General features: G+C 45.8%; 1 protein-coding gene across 1 annotated transcript in view; it reads left to right on the forward strand.

Moving 5' to 3' along the window:
* MFSD2B (MFSD2 lysolipid transporter B, sphingolipid) overlaps positions 1-24,113 on the forward strand; it is a 76,860-nt gene extending 52,747 nt beyond the window's left edge. Inside the window, exons 10-14 of the mRNA XM_073674060.1 lie at positions 7,543-7,623; positions 9,005-9,114; positions 18,386-18,529; positions 19,182-19,358; positions 22,761-24,113. Of these exons, the coding sequence (XP_073530161.1) occupies positions 7,543-7,623; positions 9,005-9,114; positions 18,386-18,529; positions 19,182-19,358; positions 22,761-22,797 (549 nt within the window). The 3' untranslated portion in view covers positions 22,798-24,113. The remainder of the gene's footprint in view (positions 1-7,542; positions 7,624-9,004; positions 9,115-18,385; positions 18,530-19,181; positions 19,359-22,760) is intronic.
* The last annotated feature ends 243 nt before the right edge of the window (positions 24,114-24,356 follow it).

Raw genomic sequence — 24,356 nt, forward strand, 5'->3', positions numbered from 1 at the left:
CTTGTTTTTTGTGTCCTGAGTTTTTATTCATATCACTTTGGGGTAGATACGATGTTCTGATTGCCTATTATTACATCTTTTTGTGCTGTTGCAGTGGCCGAAAAACCGCAGTTATGGCGTTTTGATTGTTTTTCTCGTTATGCCGTTTACTGACAGGATTAATTTATTTTATATTTTGAAGGATTAGAGTTTTACTAACGAAGCGATACCAAATATGTGTATTGTTTTTTTTTAAAAAAAATATTTCTTCATTTTTAATGGTGGAAAGTGGGGGGGTGATTTGTAATTTTATATTTTTTTCAACATTTTTTTCACTGCATTTGTTAGTCCATTTGTTAGGGGACTTGATGTTGCGATCGTCTGATTTCTTTACTATACATCAGCACTGCTATGTACAGTGGTGTGAAAAAGTGTTTGCCCCCTTACTGATTTCTTATTCTTTTGCATGTTTGTCACACTAAAATGTTTCAGGTCACAAAACAAATTGTAATATTAGACAAAGATAACACAAATAACCACAAAATACAGTTTTTACAGTTTTTAAATGAAGGACTTTATTATTAAGGGGAAAAGAAATCCAAACCTAGAGGGCCCTGTTTAAAAAAGTGATTGCTCCCCCCCCCTTAAAACATAAATTAACTGTGGTTTATCACATCTTTTGGAACCTGAATTCAATTTAATTAGCCACACACAGGCCTGATTACTGCCACACATGTTCTCAATCAAGAACTCACTTGCATAGGACCTGCCTGACAAAGTGAAGTAGACCAAAAGATCCTTAAAAGTTAGACATCTTCAAAGAAATTCAGGAACCAATGAGAAACAAAGTAATTGAGATCTAACAGTCTGGAAAAGGTTATAAAGCCATTTCTAAAGGTTTGGGACGCCAGTGAAGCACAGTGAGAGCCATTATCCACAAATGGTGAAAACATGGAACAGTGGTGAACCTTCCAGGAGTGGCTGGCCGACCAAAATTACCCCAAGAGCGCAGCGAAAACTCATCCAATAGGTAACAAAAATCTCCACAACAACATCCAAAGAACTGCAGGCCTCACTTGCCTCAGTTAAGGTCAGTGTTCATCTTCCACCATAAGAAAGAGACTGGGCAAAAATGGCATGCTTGGCAGAGTTCCAAGACGAAAACGACTGCTGAGCAAAAAGAACATAAAGGCTCATCTCAGTTTTGATAGAAAACATCTTGATGATTGCCAAGACTTTTGGGAGAATACTCAGTGGACTGCTGAAACAAAAGTTGAACTTTTTGGTAGGTGTAGGTCCCATTCCATCTGGCGTACAAGTAACACAGCATTTTAGAAAAGGAAGACCATACCAACAGTAAAATATGGTGGTGGTAGTGTGATGGTCTGGGGCTGTTTTGCTGCTTCAGGACCTAGAAGACTTGCTGTGGTAAATGGAACCATGAATTCTGCTGTCTACCAAAAAATCCTGAAGGAAAATGTCCTTCCATCTGTTTAAAACCTCAAGCTGAAGCACACTTGGGTCATAATGATCCAAAACACACCAGCAAGTCCACCTCTGAATGGCTTAAGAAAAACAAAATTTAGACTTTGGAGTGGCCTAGTCAAATTCCTGACCGTCATCAGATTGAGATGCTGTGACATGACCTTAATAAGGCGGTTCATGCTCGTAAACCCTCCATTGTGGCTGAATTACAACAGTTTTGCAAAGATGAGTGGTCAAAATTCCTCCAGAACATTTTAAAAGACTCATTGCCAGTTATCCCAAACTCTTGAGTGCCGTTGTTGCTGCTAAGGGCCCAACCAGTTATTAGGTTTAGGGGGCAACCACTTTTTCACACAGGGCCCCCTAGGTCTGGATTTCTTTTTCCATTAATAATAACTTCATTTAAAAACTGCATTTTGTGTTTACTTGTGTTATCTTTGTCTAATATTTAAATTTGTTTTGTGATCTGAAACATTTAAGTGTGACAAACATGCAAAAGAATAAGAAATCAGTAAGGGAAACATTTTTTCACACCACTGTATAGCAAAAATGATGATTTTCTATGAACACCAGCTAAACGCTGGCTTTCACAGGAGGATTGTAATGGCAGACCCCCGGCTGTCATGGGAATTCATTGGCGTCGCGTGGAATGACGCGGCTTCCCTTCCAGCACATGTTAAATGCTGTTGTCAGAGCACCACCTGTGGCTGTTAGACGAAGATGATGGCTAAATAACACAGCCATCATCTGCCAGGAAAGATGCAGGCTCGCATGCCAATTCAGGGAGCCGACATATGACATACCAATACTGGTCTACCATAATTATGTATTTTATCGCCATCACTCAGTATTGGCTCCCCCATGCAATATTAATCTTCTTGATTCCTGAAGTCAGCAATGGTGCCCCCCTTAGTGTTCTCCCTACTAAATAAAGTTGCACCTTAATAACCTAAGTAATAGTGCCCCCCCCTTAGTGCCCCTATGTAGTAATAGTGCCCCCTTAGTGTCCCTATGTAGTAATAATACCTCCTTAGTGCCCCTATGTAGTAATAGTACCCCCTTAGTGCCCCTATGTAGTAATAGTACCCCTTTAGTGCCCCTATGTAGTAATAGTACCCCCTTAGTGCCCTTATGTAGTAATAGTACCCCCTAAAGTGCCCTTATGTAGTAATAGTACCCCCTTAGTGCCCTTATGTAGTAATAGTACCCCCTTAGTGCCCCTATGTAGTAATAGTACCCCCTTAGTGCCCTTATGTAGTAATAGTACCCCCTTAGTGCCCCTATGTAGTAATAATACCCCCTTAGTGCTGGTATGTAGTAATAGTACCCCCTTAGTGCCCTTATGTAGTAATAGTACCCCCTTAGTGCCGCTATGTAGTAATAGTACCCCCTTAGTGCCCTTATGTAGTAATAGTACCCCCTTAGTGCCGCTATGTAGTAATAGTACCCCCTTAGTGCCCTTATGTAGTAATAGTACCCCCTTAGTGCCCTTATGTAGTAATAGTACCCCCTTAGTGCCGCTATGTAGTAATAGTACCCACTTAGCGCCTCTATGCAGTGATGGTGTCACCTTAGTGTCTTCAATAATCTTCAATAAGTAATGGTGTCCTCATGACACAGAAATACTGTTCTAACGAAAAATAAAACTCATACTCCTTTATCACCATTGCCACAATGAACAGAGCTGCCCAGTCGCCTTAGACTTGCAGCATATAAAACACCAAGATGTCATAGTTCTGCCCTGCACAGGAGCCCGGCTCCAGCATCATACAGTGGGTACAGAAAGTATTCAGACCCCTTTTAAATTTTTCACTCTTTGTTTCATTGCAGCCATTTGGTAAATTCTAAAAAGTTCATTTTTTTCTCACTCTGCACCCCATCTTGACTGAAAAAAAAAAAAAAATTAGGAACCTTGAGTAATGCAGAAATTCTTTTGTAACCTTGGCCAGATCTGTGCCTTTCCACAATTCTGTCTCTGAGCTTCTTGGGCAGTTCCTTTGAGCTCATGATTCTCATTTGGTCTGACATGCACTGTGAGCTGTGAGATCTTATATAGACAGGTGTGTGCCTTTCCAAAGTCCTATCAGTTTAATTAAACACAGCTGGACTCCAATACAGGAGTAGAACCATCTCAAGGAGGATCAAAAGGAAATGGACAGCATGTGACTTAAATATAAGTGTCTGAGCAAAGGGTCTGAATACTTATGACTAGTGTTGAGCATTCCGATACTGAAATATCGGGTATCGGCCAATATTCGCGGTATCGGAATTCCGATACTTAATTCCGATACTTTTAGAATATCGAATACCGGAATCGGAAGTTCCCATAATGCCTGCGCTCTGCAGTGTCTCTGAACGATGACAAGATGGATGGCAGCGCTCAGCTGAGATCCAGCCTGTCATCAGAATGCCATCGCAGCGTGGGAGAATTCTCCTGATTGTTTAAAAGCCGGCGGGTGGTAAAAAGCCGCCGGCTTTTAAACAATCACACAGCCCCATACTGCTTCCCCGCAGCCTCCCACCCCGATCCTCCGCTCCCCTCGCCACCTCTCATCCCGATCGTAAGTTAGGACCGGGCGGGGAGCGCAGCACCAAGGAGCGGGGAGCGAAGGACCCGGGCGGGGAAGCCAGCAGTGAAAAGACTTCACCGCCGGCTTTCCCGTTCTGTGCTGCGCTTTCCCGCCGGTTATTTCAAATGAACAGCTGAGGTATCAATTGATGCTGATCAGCTGTTCATTTGAAGTCGCCGCGGTGCCCTCAGAGGGTTCATGTGAGTTCATGCTTGACTGCATTGCATGAACTCGCATGAACTTTCCCACGGTCGCACAGGTCAGCCTCACCTCCCAGACCGGTCATGATTGGTGTGTGTGGGTGTCTGTGCGCGGTGTGTGTGCGGGTGTGCGCGGTGTCTGTGCGATGTCTGCGGGTGTGTGCGGTGTCTGTGCGATGTCTGCGAGTGTGTGCGGTGTCTGTGCGATGTCTGCGAGTGTGTGCGGTGTCTGTGCGATGTGTGCGGGATGTGTGCGGGTGTGTGACTGCAGGCAGACATAGGCCGATGTGACACTACTACTCCCATCGGCCTATGTCTGTCCCCCGTCCACTCGTGCCAGCAGGATCAGCTCGATGGGAGCAGTAGTTCCCATCAGCCTGATCCTGCTATTTAAATTGCCCTACTGTGTCCCCAATAAATTTTAAATACATGTCATTGGTGGCCAGTGGTTGCCTACAATAAATTAGTTTATACATTACCTGTCCCCGCCGATCGCCACCTAAAATAAAGTAAAAAATAAAAAACTACACCTATATTCACCTAGACACCTAATTCCCCGAAGCCATCAATCTCCTGTAATAAAATATAAAATAATAAACCACAACCTTATCCTTACCCCTCCATAGTAGTCCACGAGTGTCCCACGATGATCTTCAGTTTAGAGCAGCCACATAGAATGTGACCGCTCTGAACCGCTGCCGCCGCTAGAATGACGGGGCCGTAAAGCAGCCCCATCATTGCATAAGCGGGTTCGCCGGAGTTCAGGCAGCGCTACTCCGGTTAGCTCCTTTACGGCCCTGCTGTATCGTGAGAAATTCCCACGGTACAGCAGTGCCGTAAAGGAGGTCTCCGGAGCTGCGCTGCCTGAATGCACTCCGGTGACCTCAGTCAGGGGCTCCCGCTGCCGGGAGCGGACGTGTTCCCGGCAGTGTGAGCTTACAGCAGCCATGCACAGCTGTCACCATCTCCAGATGTGACAGCTGTGCATGGGAGATCAGCGCAGGAACGTGGAAAGGTAACTATTTTTTTTTAGTAAACTAAGAATTAAATAAAATGGTGTGTTTTATTTCAAATAAATTATTTTTTTCTGGGTGTAGTGTGTTTTTCCTTTTTAACACTTTGTAGGTTAGTAATGGGGGTGTCTTATAGATGCCCATCATTACTAACCTGGGCTTCATGGCAGCTGGCGCTGACATGAACCCCACCACTATTACCCCCTGCCACCGCACCAGGGCAGCGTGGAAGAGCGAGGCCAAGTGCCAGAATTGGCGCATCCGATGGATGCGCCATTTCTGGGGCGGCTGACGGCTGGTGTTTCTAGCCTGGGAGGGGGCCAATATTCATGGCACCCTTCCTGGGCTATTAATATCAGCCCCCAGCTGTCTGCCTAGCCTTTGCTAGCTATTAAAATAGGGGGCACCCCACGTCATTTTTTTTGGGGGTCCCCCATTTTAATAGCTAGTAAAGGCTAGGTATTCAGCTGGGGGCTGATATTAGTAGCCTGGGAAGCTCCGTGGGTATTACCCCCTTCCCAGGCTTCAAACATCTGCCCCAGCCGTCTGCTTAACCTCCGCTAGAGACTAAAATTACGGGGAACCCCACGCCAATTTTTTTTTAAATAAATCCTTTATTTTAACACTAAATGACAAGTACAGTAATCAACACTGTCACTGTACTTCATATATATATGACTGACATGTTTCTATCTATCTAATCTATGTATGATTCTCTATTCCTTCTATTCTAAATTGTCTGGTGCAGATGCTGAAATGCCGGCCGGCTTTCTTAAAGAGACGGTGCATGAAAACACTATTATTTTTTTAAATAAATCCTTTACACTAAATGACAAGTACAGTAAGCAACACTGTCACTGTACTTCATATATATGTGACTGACATGTTTCTATCTATCTAATCTATGTATGATTCTCTATTCCTTCTATTCTAAATTGTCTGGTGCAGATGCTGAAATGCCGGCCGGCTTTCTTAAAGAGACGGTGCATGAAAACACTATTATTTTTTTAAATAAATCCTTTACACTAAATGACAAGTACAGTAAGCAACACTGTCACTGTACTTCATATATATGTGACTGACATGTTTCTATCTATCTAATCTATGTGTGATGCTCTATTCTTTCTGTTGTAAATTGTCGGGTACCGGTGTATGCCGCTGATGAATTGCCGGCTTTTCGCATAATACATTCTACATTATTCTTATTTGTTTTCCTTCATGTAGAATTAACCTACAAGGAAAGAAAGGGTTTATTTTCATTCCGATATTAGTGTCCCATTGACTTGCATTGGTTTCCGGTATCGGAATCGGCGATATCCGATACTTTTTGAGTATCGGTCCGATCCAATCCGATACGATATTTCCTGATATCGGAAAGTATCGCTCAACACTACTTATGACCATGTGATATTTCAGTTTTTCTTTTTTAATAAATTTGCAAACATTTCTACATTTCTGTTTTTTATCAGTCAAGATGGGGTGCAGGGTGTACTTTAATGAGAAAAAAATGAACTTTTTAAAATTTACCAAATGGCTGCAATGAAACAAAGAGTGAAAAATTTAAAGGGGTCTGAATACTTTCCGTACCCACCATATATCTGCCCCTACAGAGGTCAATTACATCCTTAAAGGGTAACAAAACGTTTACGAGTTTTCATTTATGTTTTATAGTATAATATGTCCTGCAGATCTGTGGGGTGGGGGTGGGTTCAGGGTCCTGAGACCCCCACTGATTGATCAGAACACTGCTCTGAAGCAGTCACTTCACCCTCGGCTCCTATATGATCACGTGCACAGAGCAGTATAGGTACCCAGACCTCCTATTGAGCCCATACACCACTTTGTGCCACTTCAGCTTCTGATTGCTGAATTGAGCACTTCAGAGCAGCGGTTTAAGCGATCAATGCGTTTCTCAGGACTCGGACCTCCTCGTTTTTCTTTTTTAATAAATTGGCAAAAATTTCTACATTTCTGTTTTTTCAGTCGAGATGGGGTGCAGAGTGTACTTTTATGAGAAAAAAATGAACTTTTTAGAATTTACCCAATGGCTGCAATGAAACAAAGAGTGAAAAATTTAAAGGGGTCTGAATACTTTCCGTACCCACTGTATATGGCTGTAGTTAGCTGTACCCTATGAGAAGGGGATGTTAGCTGTAGCCTATGACGAATCTGGGGCACCAAGCATAAATTGTGGGATTTGGGCTCAAATGTCCAGTTCTAGTGATACTTCAGATAGCTAAATATGAAATAATATAATAATGATTTTGCATTTTTTCTTTTTTTCCATTTTTCCAGATTTCCGCTGTCTTGAGCATCCCATTCTGGCAGTGGTTTCTACAAAGATTTGGCAAGAAGACAGCAGCTTTTGGAATTTCTGTAGGTATCACTGAAGAATATGTGATAATCTTAGAATCCTAGAATGTTAGAGTTGGAAGGGAGCTCCAGGGTCATCGTGTCCAACACCCTGCTTAATGCAGGATTCACTAAACCATCTCAGACAGATGTCTATCCAGCCTCTGTTTGGAGACTTCCATTGAAGGAGAACTCACCACCTCTCATGGCCGCCTGTTCCACTCATTGATCGCCCTCACTGTCAAAAAGTTTTTTCTAATATCTAATCTGTATCTTCTCCATTTCAGTTTCATTTCATTGCTTCATGTTTTTCCATATTCTTCAGATATTTGTAGACAGCTATTAAGTCTCCTCTTAGTCTTCTTTTTTGCAAGCTAAACATTCCCAGATCTTTTAACCGTTCCTTGTAGGACATACTTTGCATTCCGCTCACTATCCTGGTAGCTCTTCTATGAACTTGCCCTAGTTTTTCAATGTCTTTTTTAAAATGTGGTGCCCAGAACTGGTCACAGTATTCCAGATGTGGTCTGACCAAGGAGCAGTAGAGGGGGATAATTACTTCACGTGATCTAGACTCTATGCTTCTCTTAATACATCCCAGAACTGTATTTGCCTTGTTTGCTGCTGCATCACACTGTTGACTCATGTGCGGATTGTGATCTATTACTATACCCAAGTCTTTTTCACACATGCTGTTGCTTAGTTCTATTCCTCCCATTCTGTAGATGTAATTTTCGTTTTTCTTGCCCAGATGTAGAATCTTGCATTTCTCCCTGTTAAATATCATTCTATTAGTCACAGCCCATTGTTCAAGCTTATCTGGATCCTTCTGAATCCTTTCTCTGTCTTCTCTAGTGTTAGCTATCTCACCTAGCTTTGCATAATCTGCAAATTTGATTAGTTCACCTTCAGTTCCCTTATCTAGATCATTTATAAAAATGTTGAACAACACTGGGGCAAGGACAGAGCCTTGTGGTACCCCACTTCAAACACTCTTCCAATTGGATATGCAACCATTTATTACCACTCTTTGAGTACGATCACTGAGCCATTTATGAATCCCCCTAACCGTAGCCTTGTCAATCCCATACTTGGCCATTTTTTTCAATAAGGATAGTATGAGATAATTTATCAAATGCTTTCTGAAGTTGAGATATACTATATCTACTGCATTTCCCTGATCCACCCAGTCAGTGATTCCATCATAGAAGGATAATAAAATATGTGCTAAATCTGGTGTCGCTGTCTTCACCATATTATGGTATATAGAGTGAAGTCCACTGCTGAAGACCCCCTTTATGAGCCAGAGCATAGGGCTGCTAAGTGGATTCACTATTTGTGACATCCTTTCAGAAGGGTGTGAGGACTTGCTCATTCTCAATACTGGCATGTGTCTGTTTTGCAGTGGATGATCCCATTTGCCATCATGCTGGTCACCATACCAAATGTGATTGTAGGATATCTGGTGGCCGTGTCATCAGGATTCAGCATTGCGGCATCTCTTCTCCTTCCATGGTTTGTACAGTTTAACCTGCGACATAACAGAACTGCTGAGATTTGCAAAGAAAAATATAATCTAGCAATTGCAAAAATGTTGGCACCTTTCAGATTTTATACAATAGGTCTCGGAATATAAACAACTTAATTCGGTATTTCCATATCAGTAAATGATGCCATATGCCATCACTAGAGTTGGTGGGAATCAATTCTCAGAACCCATTCCATCGGCCACACCAGTAATCTGTGGCCACTGGACAGGAGCCCTGAGGACTGCCTCCTAACATCTGCGACTCTTCTGGTGCAACATCACGTCACTCTGCAACGATGACGTTTGCACCAGGCCTGCTAATCAAAAGTAGATCTGCAGATGCATATAAGTAAGAAGCGGTTCTCAGGGCTCTCGTCCAGCGGCCACAGATTGCCTGCCGTGGTTGATGAAAGAGTCTTTTGAACTGATTTGGACCAACTCTAGCCATCACCGAATGGAAAATTAACTTGAAGGGGTTATTCAAGAATGTAATAAAATTGTAATTCAATAAGCAGCTTGTCCTAGTCACGTGTCAAGACGGACTGCAGTCTGAATGAGCACTGCTCCTGAGATCTGTGTCTAAACTGACAGGAGCTGTACCGTAACAACACGTATTGGTGAGCAGCCAAAGAAGCCCTGTGACAGGAGAAGAAATAAATCTTCTCCTCAGCTGACTGAGCTTGGGGGACTGAGGCTTATTCAGCCAAGTCGAAAATGTATTTCTTCTGATGTCACAGCCCTTCTCTCCTATGTGTGTGACTCGCCCCCTGGGCCGTGGGGCACTCGGATCCGGGCAGTAGCGGAACGATGGGAGTAGAAGTGGCAACCCGGTTCCGTGGCTCAGGGTGGTCAGGCCAGTGGTAGTCCGCTATGTGCTGTTGATTATGTCCGACTACGCCACCCGTGGATTTGTGGTCATTAGGAACCGCCGCTGCAAGGCAGACCGCTGGGGCTGATGATGTATGCAGCTGGGATGGTGTGACTCCCCACGGGAAGAGTGCGGCCCCAGGGTAGTGTAGTGGATGGTGGGAGTGATGGTAGTGAGAGTCCGAGTGCTGATAGTGCTGGAGGAGCAAGGAGCACACAGACGACAGGTTGCAGTCCAGGGTCTTTACTAGAACAGGTAAATTGACCCACAAACAGTCCCGGCTAGGAGGGGACCTGGATGTCTGAGAGCAACGGGGAAATTGGCCCTGGTCAGGGTGAGGGTGTAGGCCTACCGTGCATTCTGTGCTCCTTCTGGCTATCTCCTCCTTATAGGGTAACAGCCCACGTTTCCGAGCTTTCCGTGTATTCTCACCTGTATGGCCTGCAACGTGGGTTCTTTTCTGCTCCCAGCCTTGTACGGCTTTGCTGGTCCCTTCTGTTGTGGCAGGGCCTCCAGGCTTCTTAGGCCAAGGAATATACAGTCCCCTGCGGACTGGTTATCTGCTGGGGGATGTGGAATCCTCCCAGCCTCAGACACCAAAGTCTGGTAAATTAAGTCCGTTATCTGCCAAGACAGGCTCTTTTCGTCTCTTGTCTCTGGCTTGTGGCTCTCCTCCTGCCACACTTCCTCTTAGGTGCAATAGAACTTTCTGTCCCTGCTCTGCTCCGGGACACGTCTCAGTACTGAGACAGGTCATCCAGTTCTCTCTAACCCTGCCCCCAGTACCAGCTTTTATAGGGGCAGCCTGCTCCCCCTACTGGCCTGAGACAGGAGGTACTGCATGCTAATGTTCCCCTGACTAGAGAACCTCCCCCTTGCTCTCAGACACAGCTTTATTACACTTGTGGCATCCAGGCCAGGGTGACACATTCCCCCCTAGTTGAATTTTAGTACTCCGGGACTAAACAATAAACAAAGACAATATACATGACTATAAAACATTAACAGACAGAAGGCGCACAGATTGAGTTCTTACGGTCACAGTGTGGTCTGTGACCGGGTGTCCATATCACCAATACAACGGGGAGCCTTAACCAGGTGGGGGTCTGTCCTACCCCAAGTCCTTTACAGTCTTAGTTCATTCCTGGGTTAGGCTCCAAACGCAGTCCATACAAGGTCCCGGTTATAAAAAGTCCATAACCTTTGAGTCCTTACGGTAGCTGCAAGAAACTGAAACACAGAATTACCAAACATGCATGTAACTTTGCAAACATTTCAACATTTGGCAACAGGGTTATTTACAATTTTAGTACACTCTATATTCTCCAGCGAGCGGGTATCTGCCCCTTTGTGCTCCTGGTTGACCTCTTTAACCCACTGTTTGGTGGTGGACTTACTTGGCTTTCCCCACTAGCGTTAGGGGTGCAGCTACCAGCTGGGTGTACAGGTAGGGCAGGCAGCTGTCTGCGGGTCCTTTGGCTTACCACAGGCATGGCAGGCTCACTGTCAGCAGAGGGTTGACTCTCCTGGGCTGCTGGTACAGGCTCTTCTGCCTCTGGAACCGCTTGCTCCTCTTCACCTTCCGGCTCTGGTGTTGGTTGTTGCTGTGCCGGTTGCAGGAAATGCAGGACGGGTACCACTATGGCATCATTTATGCGAGTCCAGGACTGAGGGAACTCTCCGAGAATGGTGCTGATTGTTTCTTCCTTGTCCTCTGCGGGTTCAAGGTCACTCTGATCCTCTTCTGCACTACGGAGTTGCTCGGGGCATCTTTTGAGGTGGTCTCTGGAGACGGTGCTAGTGGTTTCTCCTCCGTCCTTGGTGATCACGCACGCCTTCGGGTTGTCGTGATCAGACTGCAGTACGGAGTAGGGTTCCCTTTCCCACTGGTCGTCCAACTTATGTAGCCTTCTCTTCCGCTTCAGGACTTGCTCACCAGGTTCTAGGGGACAAGCAGGGGCTTGTTGGTTGAAGAGTTTTTCTTGCCTCTCTCTCACCTGGGCCAGGCTCTTCTCCACACTCTCCTGTACCTTCTTGTACTGCAGTTGCCTTTCCGTATCCCAGTCCGCATCCGGGGAGGTGTCCTCAGGTGTTAGGACTCCCATCTCCAGGTCTACGGGCAGCTTACCTGGTCTAGCTCGCATCAGGTAAGCCGGGGTGCAGTTTGTAGCATTCACCGGGATATGATTGTATAAGTCTATCAGATCCGGCAGTTTTTCTGGCCACAGGCTGCGTTCCTCCAGGGGCAACGTCTTCAGGAGATCAATGACTATGTTGTTCATTTTCTCACACATCCCGTTAGTTTGTGGGTGGTAAGGCGTTGTCCGAATCTTCTTACAGCCATAGAGGTTGCAGAACTCTTGGAAGATTTCAGCCTCGAACGCTGGACCCTGGTCTGTCAAGACCTGTTCCGGATACCCGTGTGGACGGCAGAAGTATTGCTGGAAGGCTCTGGCCGCCGTTTGGGCTGTCAAGTCTTTTACTGGGACCACCACTAGAAAACGGGAATAGTGGTCCACGATTGTCAGGGCGTAGATGTATCCTGACCGGCTTGGAGCCAATTTGACGTGGTCTAGAGCTACCAGCTCAAGAGGCTGCTGGGTGACGATGGGCCTCAAGGGTGTCTTCTGGCTGTCACGGTCCTTCCTCCTTAGGTGACAAGGGCCACAGTCCCTGCACCACTTTTCTACAGCCCCTCTCATGCCGACCCAAAAGAACCGTCCTCTTAGTAGGAACTCCAGTTTCTTCCAACCGAAGTGCCCCGCTCTGTCATGGTAAGCCCCCAGGACCATAGCTGCATCCTGCCTTGGGACCACGATTTGCCAGGTCAGCTCATGTGTCCGGTGGTTGACAATCCTTCTACACAGCTTGCCTTCGTAGAGGAACAGCTTGCTCTTCTCTTTCCATAGCTGCTTGGCTTCCTCTGGAGCATCCGGATCTATGCGGGCATCTTCCTGGGTCAGCAGATCTTTCACCAGGTGGACTGCAGGGTCACTATCTTGGGTCTCGGCCCAGCTGTGGTGAGGTAGAGGATTGATCATAACGGTGGTTAGATCTTCCTCCTTCACACGGTGGGAGTATTGAGCGGCTCCGTACCGGTGAAACGCGGGGAGTTCTACCTCCTCCAGCTCTTCTGGGTCTTCGTCACCTTCAGGTAAGTGAGGCATTCTCGATAGGGCGTCAGCGTTGGCACTGGTTTTGCCTGCCCGGTACTTGATCACGAAGTCATAATTGGAGAGACGGGCCATCCACCGCTGTTCCAGGGCACCAAGTCTTGCATTGTCTAGGTGTGTTAACGGGTTGTTATCCGTATACACAGTGAATTTTGCGGAGGCCAGGTAATGCTTGAAGCGTTCCGTCACGGCCCACACCACCGCCAAGAATTCTAGCTTGAAGGAGCTGTAATTCTCTGGGTTCCTCTCGGTAGGTCTCAGCTTCCAGCTGGCGTACGCGATCACCCTTTCTCTGCCCTGTTGGTTTTGGGACTGTACGGCTCCCAGTCCCACATTACTGGCGTCTGTGTGGAGAATAAAAGGCTGGCCATAGTCAGGGTAGGCCAGGATCTCATCACCCGTGAGGGCCATCTTCAACTGGCGGAAGGACTCCTCTTCCAGTTTATCCCACTTGAAGGGTGGCTTTTGACTTCTGGACTTAGACTGTCCGATCAGGAGGTCCTGCATAGGAGTTGCCATCTTAGTGAACCCGGAGATGAACCTTCGGTAGTAGCCTACCAACCCGAGGAACTGTCTCACCTCTTTGATGTTCGAGGGGCTTGGCCAGCTCTTGATTGCCGTGACCTTGTCAGGGTCGGGGGCTACTCCTTCCGCACTTACCACGTGCCCTAGGTACTGGACCTTTGGTTTCAGCAGGTGACACTTCGATGGTTTCACCTTCAGGCCGTAGCCTGCCAGGGCTTCGAACACCTTGGCCAGGTGCTTTAGATGGTCCTCGTAAGTCTTCGAGTAGACTATCACGTCGTCCAGGTAAAGGAGGACCGTCTCGAAGTTTCGGTGCCCTAGACAGCATTCCATCAGCCTCTGGAAGGTCCCTGGTGCGTTGCAGAGCCCGAAGGACATACAGTTGAACTCACTCAGTCCCATCGGGGTGGTGAAGGCGGTCTTCTCCTTGTCAGCCTCTGCCACAGGAACCTGCCAGTACCCGCTAGTAAGGTCCAAAGTAGAAAAGAAGTTAGCTGATTTTAGTGCGGCTAAAGACTCCTCTATTCTAGGCAGCGGATATGCGTCTTTGTGGGTGATACGGTTGATTTGTCTATAGTCCACGCACATTCTCATGGTGCCGTTTTTTTTTTTTACCAGAACCAGGGGGGCTGCCCAGGGGCTACAGCTATCTCTAATGACCCCAGCTTCTTTCATTTCCCACAGCATACCCTTGGCGTTCTGATAATGTGCAGGGGGTACAGGCCTGTGTCTCTCTTTTGTTGGTGGGTGGCTCCCCGTGGGGATATGGTTTTCTATCCCTTTTACTCTGCCGAAGTCTAGCGGGTGCTTACTAAAGACTCTCTCGTACTCCTGTACCACCCGGTAGACTCCTTGTTTTTGGTGCAGGGGAGTGGAGTCAGCACCCACATGGAGTTTCTGGCACCAGTCCTCCTTTTGTTTCTGGGAGCCATTACCCTCCGCCTGTGGAGATGGAGGCAAGGGTTCCACGGCCCTGATAGCTTTGTGTTCGACAACAAACAGTTTGGCGAGTGTAGCGTACCTGGGTAAGTGTACCTCCCTCTCCCCAATGTTGAGAATGCGAACGGGCACCCTCCCATGACGGACATCAACCACCCCCGGGCTGTCAAAATGGTGGGCCTGCTGTCTGAGTACACGGGTTCTACCATGGCTTGGTAGTCTCTACCTCTCAACCCGATTGCAGTCCGACACCAGATCATCATTTCACTCTTGGGAGGCATGGAAATGGGGAATGGGTCACTCAGTCTTACGCTACCGATCTCGCCACCAGACAGTTCTACCTGCTGCCGTCTCATCAGGGCTTTTATCTCCTAGTTGAGGACTCTCTGTTGGCTGGAACTAGCATTCACCGCCACCTGTTGTAAAATTACAATTACCTCTGAAAGACAATTTTCAATCACGTTAGTACCCACAGTTATTTTAGGGTGACTTTCACGACGGTCAATGTCCACAATAATTACTCCCTGTGCCGGCAGTTCAACTTTACCAATTTTAATGGTCATCTCCTTGAACCCCATCTGCGGCACGGGTAAGCCATTACTGGCGATGATGCTCAAGTTACTGTCTGGATACCGTGTGATATCAGCATCAGTCCAATACTGCTTAAAAAGTACATAAGGGATAGTGGTTACTTGCGACCCAGTATCCAGAAAGGCGCTCATGGGGATACCGTCCAGCACCACGGGTAAAACCGGGCGCCCCCCAACGTACTTATCACGCCAATTATAAGGGCCTGGTGATCTTATGTCTGGGGGTTGGCCCTCTGCCCCAGGTTGGACCCGTTTAAATTACAGTACCTGGAAATGTGTCCGGGCTGGTTGCATCGACGGCAAATGGGCTGTCCATCCTCTGCGTAGCGGTCTGTGGGCCTCCCTCGGAATGACGGGATCCTCCTCTGTCGACGCCACGGGACATCCTCCGGACTTGAAGCCAACTCGATGGGTCTTGACGGGTCCACTTGCAACGCCTGGACGGTCCTGGTCAACGCTGCGACGCTCCTGGTCAGCTCCTGGACTTGGTGGTGCAGGTCTTTCGACGGGGCTTGGTTCAGGGCCTGTGCATCAGCCCCTACGGAGTCCATAGAGGAGGGCGCCGCCTCCTGGTGGTAGGTGAGAGCAGGGCGCCGGGGGTTTATAGCGCCACTTGTTGCGGATTCACGGAGCACCCTTATGGCCCTGTCCTTAAATTGGGCAAAGGTCAGATCAGGGTTCTGAAAGAACATGAGGCGCAGTTGGGCCCTGTGGGCGCTGGACAGCAGACCTTCTATGAATTGTTCTGTTAGTAGTTTATCCGTTTCCTGCACACTGCCAGGGTCAGTTTGTTGGATAGCCCTTAGGGCTTCCTGCAGATTTAGGGCATAGTCTCTGATGCTGTCCTGTGCCCTCTGCTTACATCCATAGAACCTCATTTTAATTTCAGCGGAGGTACGTGTGTCAAAGGTACCCCGCAGCAGGGCCAGAATACCCTTCACGGTTCTTTTCTCCTCAGTGGGCCATGATTTTACCTCCCTTTGGGCTGCCCCAGTTAACTGCCCTGTTAATATGCTGACCTTCTGTTCCTCTGTCAGGGGGTAGACTTGGAACAAACTGTACAGCCTTTCGTTAAAGTCAGTTAGGGCATGGGGCTCCCCTGAGTACTTGGGCAGCCAGGCCGCTCCAGGGATGTAGGGCAGGGAAAAGGGCATCACCGCTGCTGCAGCTGCGTTGGTGGTAGTGGGCGCTTCTGTGTCCGACATCTTCCTCCCCCCTAGTTAAGCGTGGCCTACCTTCCAACAATCCTCTTCTGTAGGCAGCGGCTCCGCTGATGCTGCTCTGGACGAGGACCTTGTGTCGCGTCCTGATGACGTCAGCGTCGCTCTCTCTCCCTTCCAGGACCTTGCGCAGCGTCGGTGCATGGGGCGGAGCTTCGGGTCTCACGCGGTTTGGACGTCCACGCCCCTCTTCTTCCCGTGCGGCGTCCTGAAGATGGCGTCCGATGGCGGGAAATCGGCGGAAGATGGCGGGAGACGGCTGGAAATAGCGGGAAACGGCTCCAAATGGCGGGAAACCTCTTTTCAGGTAAGTGCAAAGTCTTTTCTAGGCACGCAATACCCGTTTGTGGTGGGTTGGTTTCAATCCTGCCGACTACGCCAAAGCTGACTCGCCCCCTGGGCCGTGGGGCACTCGGATCCGGGCAGTAGGGGAACGATGGGAGTAGTAGTGGCAACCCGGTTCCGTGGCTCAGGGTGGTCAGGCCAGTGGTAGTCCGTTATGTGCTGTTGATTATGTCCGACTACGCCACCCGTGGATTTGCGGTCATTAGGAACCGCCGCTGCAAGGCAGACCGCTGGGGCTGATGATGTATGCAGCTGGGATGGTGTGACTCCCCACGGGAAGAGTGCGGCCCCAGGGCAGTGTAGTGGATGGTGGGAGTGATGGTAGTGAGAGTCCCAGTGCTGATAGTGCTGGAGGAGCAAGGAGCACACAGACAACAGGTTGCAGTCCTTGGTCTTTACTAGAACAGGTAAATTGACCCACAAACAGTCCCGGCTAGGAGGGGACCTGGATGTCTGAGAGCAACGGGGAAATTGGCCCTGGTCAGGGTGAGGGTGTAGGCCTACCGTGCTTTCTGTGCTCCTTCTGGCCATCTCCTCCTTATAGGGTAACAGCCCACGTTTCCGAGCTTTCCGTGTATTCTCGCCTGTATGGCCTGCAACGTGGGTTCCTTTCTGCTCCCAGCCTTGTACGGCTTTGCTGGTCCCTTCTGTTGTGGCAGGGCCTCCAGGCTTCTTAGGCCAAGGAATATACAGTTCCCTGCGGACTGGTTATCTGCGGGGGGATGTGGAATCCTCCCAGCCTCAGACACCAAAGTCTGGTAAATTAAGTCCGTTATCTGCCAAGACAGGCTCTCTTCGTCTCTTGTCTCTGGCTTGTGGCTCTCCTCCTGCCACACTTCCTCTTAGGTGCAATAGAACTTTCTGTCCCTGCTCTGCTCCGGGACACGTCTCAGTGCTGAGACAGGTCATCCAGTTCTCTCTAACCCTGCCCCCAGTACCAGCTTTTATAGGGGCAGCCTGCTCCCCCTACTGGCCTGTGACAGGAGGTACTGCATGCTAATGTTCCCCTGACTAGAGAACCTCCCCCTTGCTCTCAGAAACGGCTTTATTACACTTGTGGCATCCAGGCCAGGGTGACACATGTGCTTACAATACAGCTCCTCAGTTAGTTGAGACACAGGGCTCGGGAGATATGTTTTTTCAGACTGCATGCTATTCTGACACGTGACTAGGATTGGCTGCCATTTGGGTAAGAAAACCCTTTTTAAGGCAGAAGTGTTATATGTAAAAATGTGCTAAATTCATTAAATAATAGGCAACACTTAGATAAATTTGGCGCACGGTTTCTAGAGGCCAAGTGTTTCTGCCACTGTGATATCACTATTCCCTACAGCAATGATTGTCAACACTCCAGCAAAACTACCACTCGCAGTATGTTCAGACCGCCTGCAGCTCCCATGCAGTTTGTTGAAGATCCCTTCTTAATAGCATTGCAAGGAATTGACATATGTAGCAGAGCTGAATGTGCCAAATGCAAAACAGTTTATGCAATAGGTTCAGATAATGCACAAACAAAACAAACAAAAAAGTGGTATCTGTAAAAATTATTTTTAAGTGTCGCGTTCGGGATATTTTGTGTTCTTGTCTAATCCCTTCAGGTCCATGCTTCCTGACGTAGTGGATAATTTCCGTCAAAAAAATCCTCGTGCAAATGGACTGGAGGCCATTTTCTATTCCTCATTTGTCTTCTTCACCAAGTTATCCGCAGGGATCGCACTAGGAATTTCTACCCTGAGCCTGCAGTAAGTGATAAATGTATAACAGACGTTTCGCCATTTATCCCCGACACCCCTGAATGGGTGATTTAGGACCATGACGCATTGCATCCCCTTCATTTTTTACTGTACGAGAACCCCAATTTTTTTATATAGATACCCAGGTAGTGCAATACTTACGACCCATCATGAATCTTGAAAAATAATAAAGACAAGTAAAGCCTTCAATTGATCACAGACCTTAAAGAATACATGAGCGCCACTCTTGACTACAGGTCGGGATTGGTAATGTACTTCAGCTCCATTGAAGTGAACGGGGTCTGAGCTGCAATATCACACAGGGATCTTGGAATTAAAACAGAACACAGACCCCAAAATGAATTAACGATTGACCCCAGATTCAGACTTGCCTGCTGACAGATTCAATGAGGCTCCAATTTTGATGATAATGAGAGGTGTGCAAATGTGTTGGGCAATCCGGCCACCTCAGGTCATGTCACATGGAAGTGTCCTTTATTGGCAGTCATGGACGTCACGTCCCTGTACTTGGATATATCACCCTGGTCTACTCGTATTGGAGGAAGCAGCCCTGTCATGAGCAATGGAGACCGGTCCAGGGTATTGTAGGGTTCGTGATGGCGTATTACCTTTGTTAGATGCTGACTAGTGTTGCTGACAGATTTGCAGGTTACAGCAGTGGAGCGTGCAGACAATCCTACCACGTGGTGCTGACGTTGCAGATACTCATTGGCGGGGTCCCGGCGGTCCTCATTATTCTAGGACTAATCATCCTCATCTTCTACCCAATCACAGAAGACACACGGAGGCAAACGGAGCTAGCACTCAATCATATAAGGTACAAATGATAATATTAGCTCAGCATGATGCCATAAAACTCATGCAATAAGATGCCCACAGCAAAGGAAGGAGTTGCCACTGTCACTCAGTGGTACAGTGTCCATTTTAGGACATGATCAGATATCAAAATCAAACATCAGAATGATGAGGCTAAATACCCTGTTTGAGAACTGATTCTGACGAGTGATTCTGACGAGTGATTCTGACGAGTGATTTTGACAAATGATTTTAACGAGTGATTTTGATGAGCGATTCTGACAAGTGATTCTGACAAGTGATTTGTTATGATCTGCAACATGAACTAAGGAAAGATAGGGGAAAGCTGTCCCTACAGTAAGACTAAGCTGAATCCCTACGATGTAGCGGGATGCCTGTTCCTAGCGAACAGACCCGCCTTAGTCCTCGGCTAGTCTGAACGAAGACCTATAGCATTAAGGGAGGGGTCCCTAAAAGAACTAAGGACTGGGACAAAAATGGGACACCTCCTAAACAGAAAAGTAGTTGCAGAACACAAAAAGACAAACTGACAAAATAGTACTAGAGGTCTCAGAAGGACCAAGCGAACTGACAGAGAAAGGCACAGAAGCACCTGGCTAGAGGAACAGTCAAACACTGAAGTCCAGCACAGCCAAAAGGGCGGAGCTGGAATATAAAGGCAGATGGTCACATGACCGCAAAACACAAGATGGAAAAAACAAACAGGAGGGTTCTAACATGATTTTGACGAGTGATTTTGACGAGTGATTTTGACGAGTGATTCTGACGAGTGATTCTGACAAGTGACTTTGACTTTTACAACTGTAATAATAATAATAATAATAAAAAAAAGTAACTGTTCGCTGATGGGACTTGAACCCAAAATTCTGTGTCCCAAAACCAGCGCACTAACCACTGAGCTATAAACTCAGTTGTAAAACTTGGGAGCTCTATTTGTTTATATGATTTTCAGTGCAAAATTGTCTAAAACTCATTGGGACGTATGTACAGACTGCAAGCAATACAAATTCAAATGATGTTTGATTTTGATGTGTGAGTCTGATGTGTGTCTTTCTTCAAACATCAGAATCAGAATCACAATGACCTTTAGTCACCCTGAGTATGTTCCTGGTTGATCTCATAAGACAAGAAAAGCTACTAGTTACTTTCACTTGACTGGATAGCTCAATGGTAAGGCATCAGCCTTTGAAACTACAGTGTTAAGAGTTCAAATCCTGATAGGAATAATATTTTTTAATTATGACTATTTAGCACACAAACTACAGGGGTGTTTACTGCCCACATAATAATTGGCCATTTTTGCCTGGTAATCATATCAGTTATGGCAAAATTCCTGATGACACAATTTTTGGCTATGTTTATATAGCATTTTTCAAGTGGAAACAACTTCAAGAATTGCTCTTTTTTTGGGGAGTTTTTATTGATGCCATTTTGGAAGAGGGATTTTTGCAGTCTTTTGATTAGACAATACCTAGTTTGATCGTTTTTTTTGCACTTTTTTACCCCCTCTTGAAAAAAAATGGCTAAAAAAATCTCTTCATATAAACAACAAAATGGATTTCTCATCCAAATGAATAGGAAGAATGTTGCTTTTTTTTAAGAAGGATTTTGAAATAAATCAGCTCCAAAAAGCTCTGTCTGAATATAGCCAGTAGCTATAAGATATTTTGAGGAGGTCAAAAACTATTTTTTTTTTTCAAGCAGAAACTGCTTCAGTAGACACTCCTTTTTTGATTATTTTTTTCCTGAAGAGGTTTTAAAGCATTTTGGAAGAGTATTTTCCTGAAGCATTCTTTGCAGCCTTTTGATTGGACAGTGCCTAGTTAGGAGTAAATTCTATCAGGATCTGTTTTAAAGTCGTGCACTTTTTTTTCCTTGCTGGATTTTTTTTTTTTTTTAAAACTCTTCAAGAAAAAAACCCTAAAAAACAAAAACTTCTGATATGAACAGCAAAGTAGATTTCCCATAGAAATGGATAGGAAGAGTTTTGCAAGCATTTTTGAAGCTGGTTTTGCTGAAGATTTTGGAGCAAATCCACGAAAAAAACCTCAGTTTGAACATAGCCTTAAAGGGGTTTTCCCATCCCCAAGAACCTATACCAATATATACTAGGTATAATAATAATATTAGCAATTACCTCCAATTAGAAATGTTGTATAGTTCTTCTGATTCACTATGTCGCTTATCCCATGTGCAGGGCATTGTAGTAGCTTAGTTAGTTGTCATAACCATGGATATGTCACTATATGACTGGGCGTAACCATGGATATCTAACTGTCACTATATAAGTAGGCGTAACCATGGATATCTAACTGTCACTATATGAGTGGGCGTAACCATGGATATCTAACTGTCACTATATGAGTGGGCGTAACCATGGATATCTAACTGTCACTATATGAGTGGGCATAACCATAGATATCTAACTGTCACTATATGAGTGAGCGTAACCATGGATATCTAACCTAGTAGGAGTAACCATGGATATTTAGCTGACAATATATGAGTGGGCGTAACCATGGATCACGGATACTGAAGATACTGCAATGCCCTGCACATGGGGTAAGCAACATAGTGAATCAGAAGAACTATACTACATTTCTAATTGGAGGTATTTGCTAATATTAATATTATTATATCTACGACATATTGGGATAGGATCTTGGAGATGGGAATACCCCTTTATTATTACTCAATGGAAGAAAACTGAAATCATGAAGGATTTTCTCTGACAGTTTCATAGTTTATTGTAATTTTTTTATAATAAAATATGGAGGTTGCATTGCCATAGTCTTGAGATTTTATGGTGACTAAGGATAACTGTGTGGAGACCTGGTTAAAGGGGTTGTCCGGTGAAAACAAGCGATCACCTATCCACAAAAGTGGCTATAACTTGCTGATCAGTTGAAGTCTGACCGCTGCGACCCGAATGGGGAATTTCTATCATGGACGGAGCACTTTTATCCTCATTATAGAATGGAGCAGCAGGTCAGACGCCTAAAGGCCGCGCCATTCATTTTCAATGGAGCAGCAGAAATGCTCCATTAATTCCCTATAGGACTGCGCTTAACTTTTCCCAGAAACCCCATAGGGAATGAGTGTAGCAGCAGTCAAGCATGGATGGGCACCATACTAACGGGGATAAAAGTTCCCTGTTCTACTGCCCAGTAGTCGGACCCCCACCATTCAATAAGTTTTCATTTGTCCTATCCACTAGGCAACCCCTTTAAGAAATGGAAAAAAAACTAAAAATTCCCTTTCCTTCAAACATGTAGTTCCTTAGTGTGAGCAGTAGGTGGCGTAATGTGGCGTTTTATCCTCATCTCTGTAGGCTGCTGATCCCCATCATTCTGTCATGTAAAATATTGTCACGTCCATAACTTCTCACAATCCATTTCCCCAGGTTGCAGACTCGACGCTCGACCCTAATTGTCATCTAAACTGAATTTCCAGCTCTGAAGGGACAAGTCTACTCCATCTGCTCCACCATTGGTGTATGCGGAGTATGAGAACCGGCAGCGGCCGCACGCTATCACCACCCTCCGGGGTACAGCCCGAGGCCGGTGTGAGAACTGTATCGAGACCCTTCCGACCAGCAATGCCTTGTATCTGGCTACACATCACTATTATTCACCCAAAATATGGGTGATGGTATTATTTATCACAGACACAAAACTGTTATTTTTGTAAAATTTATGTGAAAAAAATGTTATTATAATAAGGTATAATAATAATTATATATTAGACATGCAGGTGTGAGCGTTCAGAGGACTAACAATGCAGTAACTATGGAAAATGAGCCTTAGCAACCATGGCTACCCATAGCAACCAACCAGGGTTTGTCCTAAACTCTGGCAGGAAAATGAAACAAGCAAGTGTGCGAGTGTGCAGATGATTGACAGTGCAGTAACTATGGAAAATGGTCCTTAACAACCATAGTTACCCATAGCGATCAATTAGGGTTTGTCCTAAAATGTCTAAACCCTGGCAGGAAAATTAAACATGTAGGCGTGTGAGTGTTCAGATGATTGACAAAGCCGCAACTATGGAACATTGGCCTTAGCAACCATGGTCACCTATAGCAACCAATCAGGGTTTGTCCTAAACTCTGGCAGGAAAATTAAATATGCAAGTGTGTGAGTGTACAGATGATTGACAATGCAGTAACTATGGAAAATGGGCCCTAGCAACCATGGCTTCCCATAGTAACCAATCAGGGTTTGTCCTAAACTTTGGCAGGAAAATGAAACATGCAAGTGTGTGAGTGTACAGATGATTGATAATGCATTAACTATGGAAAATGGGCCTTAGCAACCATGGTTATCCATAGCAACCAATCAGGGTTTGTCCTAAAATGTCTACACTCTGGCAGGAAAATGAAGCCTGGACTTGAGTTGAGGTTCTGAGTCAGGGCAGGGCTGTGACAAGATGTAATAAGAGTGATGTCTGCAACATATTCATCATAGTGTCTCACGGCCCATGATAAATGTCTCTAATACTACAGACGGGTATATAGCAGATACAAGCGCTGAGCTGTCACCTGTCACACAAGAGTTTCTGTATGTAGGTAACCGGCCATGTCCCCTCATTAGGGGCGCCAGGTGACACTCCTAATCGTCAGCATGTGCTCAGCGGATGCGGCCATTTTATGGGCAAAACCCGTTTTGTTATATGATGTGAAATGATTGCCTGTAATACACATTCTGAAATAAAACAACAAGGCCATGACTTTTATTATCAGAAGGAACAAAGAAAAACGTGCAGTTATATGTATATATCATTTATAGACATTTTATTTCCAAATAAATTATCTAATGATTTCATTTGTTATTTCTTTTTTTTCTCTTCTCAAAAACTGATCAAATTATATCGTCTGATTATATTTTGTTTAGCCCCTTCACAACCTTTGACATACATGTAGTACTATGTACAGTACAAGCAATCAGACGATCGCAGCTTCAAGTCCCCCTCAGTAAAAATGTCAGTTCAGGGCACAAAA

This window comes from Phyllobates terribilis, unplaced genomic scaffold (genome assembly GCF_046119375.1).
Source record: "Phyllobates terribilis strain yellow unplaced genomic scaffold, ASM4611937v1 Scaffold_3__8_contigs__length_932513732, whole genome shotgun sequence".
Classification (NCBI taxonomy): domain Eukaryota; kingdom Metazoa; phylum Chordata; class Amphibia; order Anura; family Dendrobatidae; genus Phyllobates; species Phyllobates terribilis.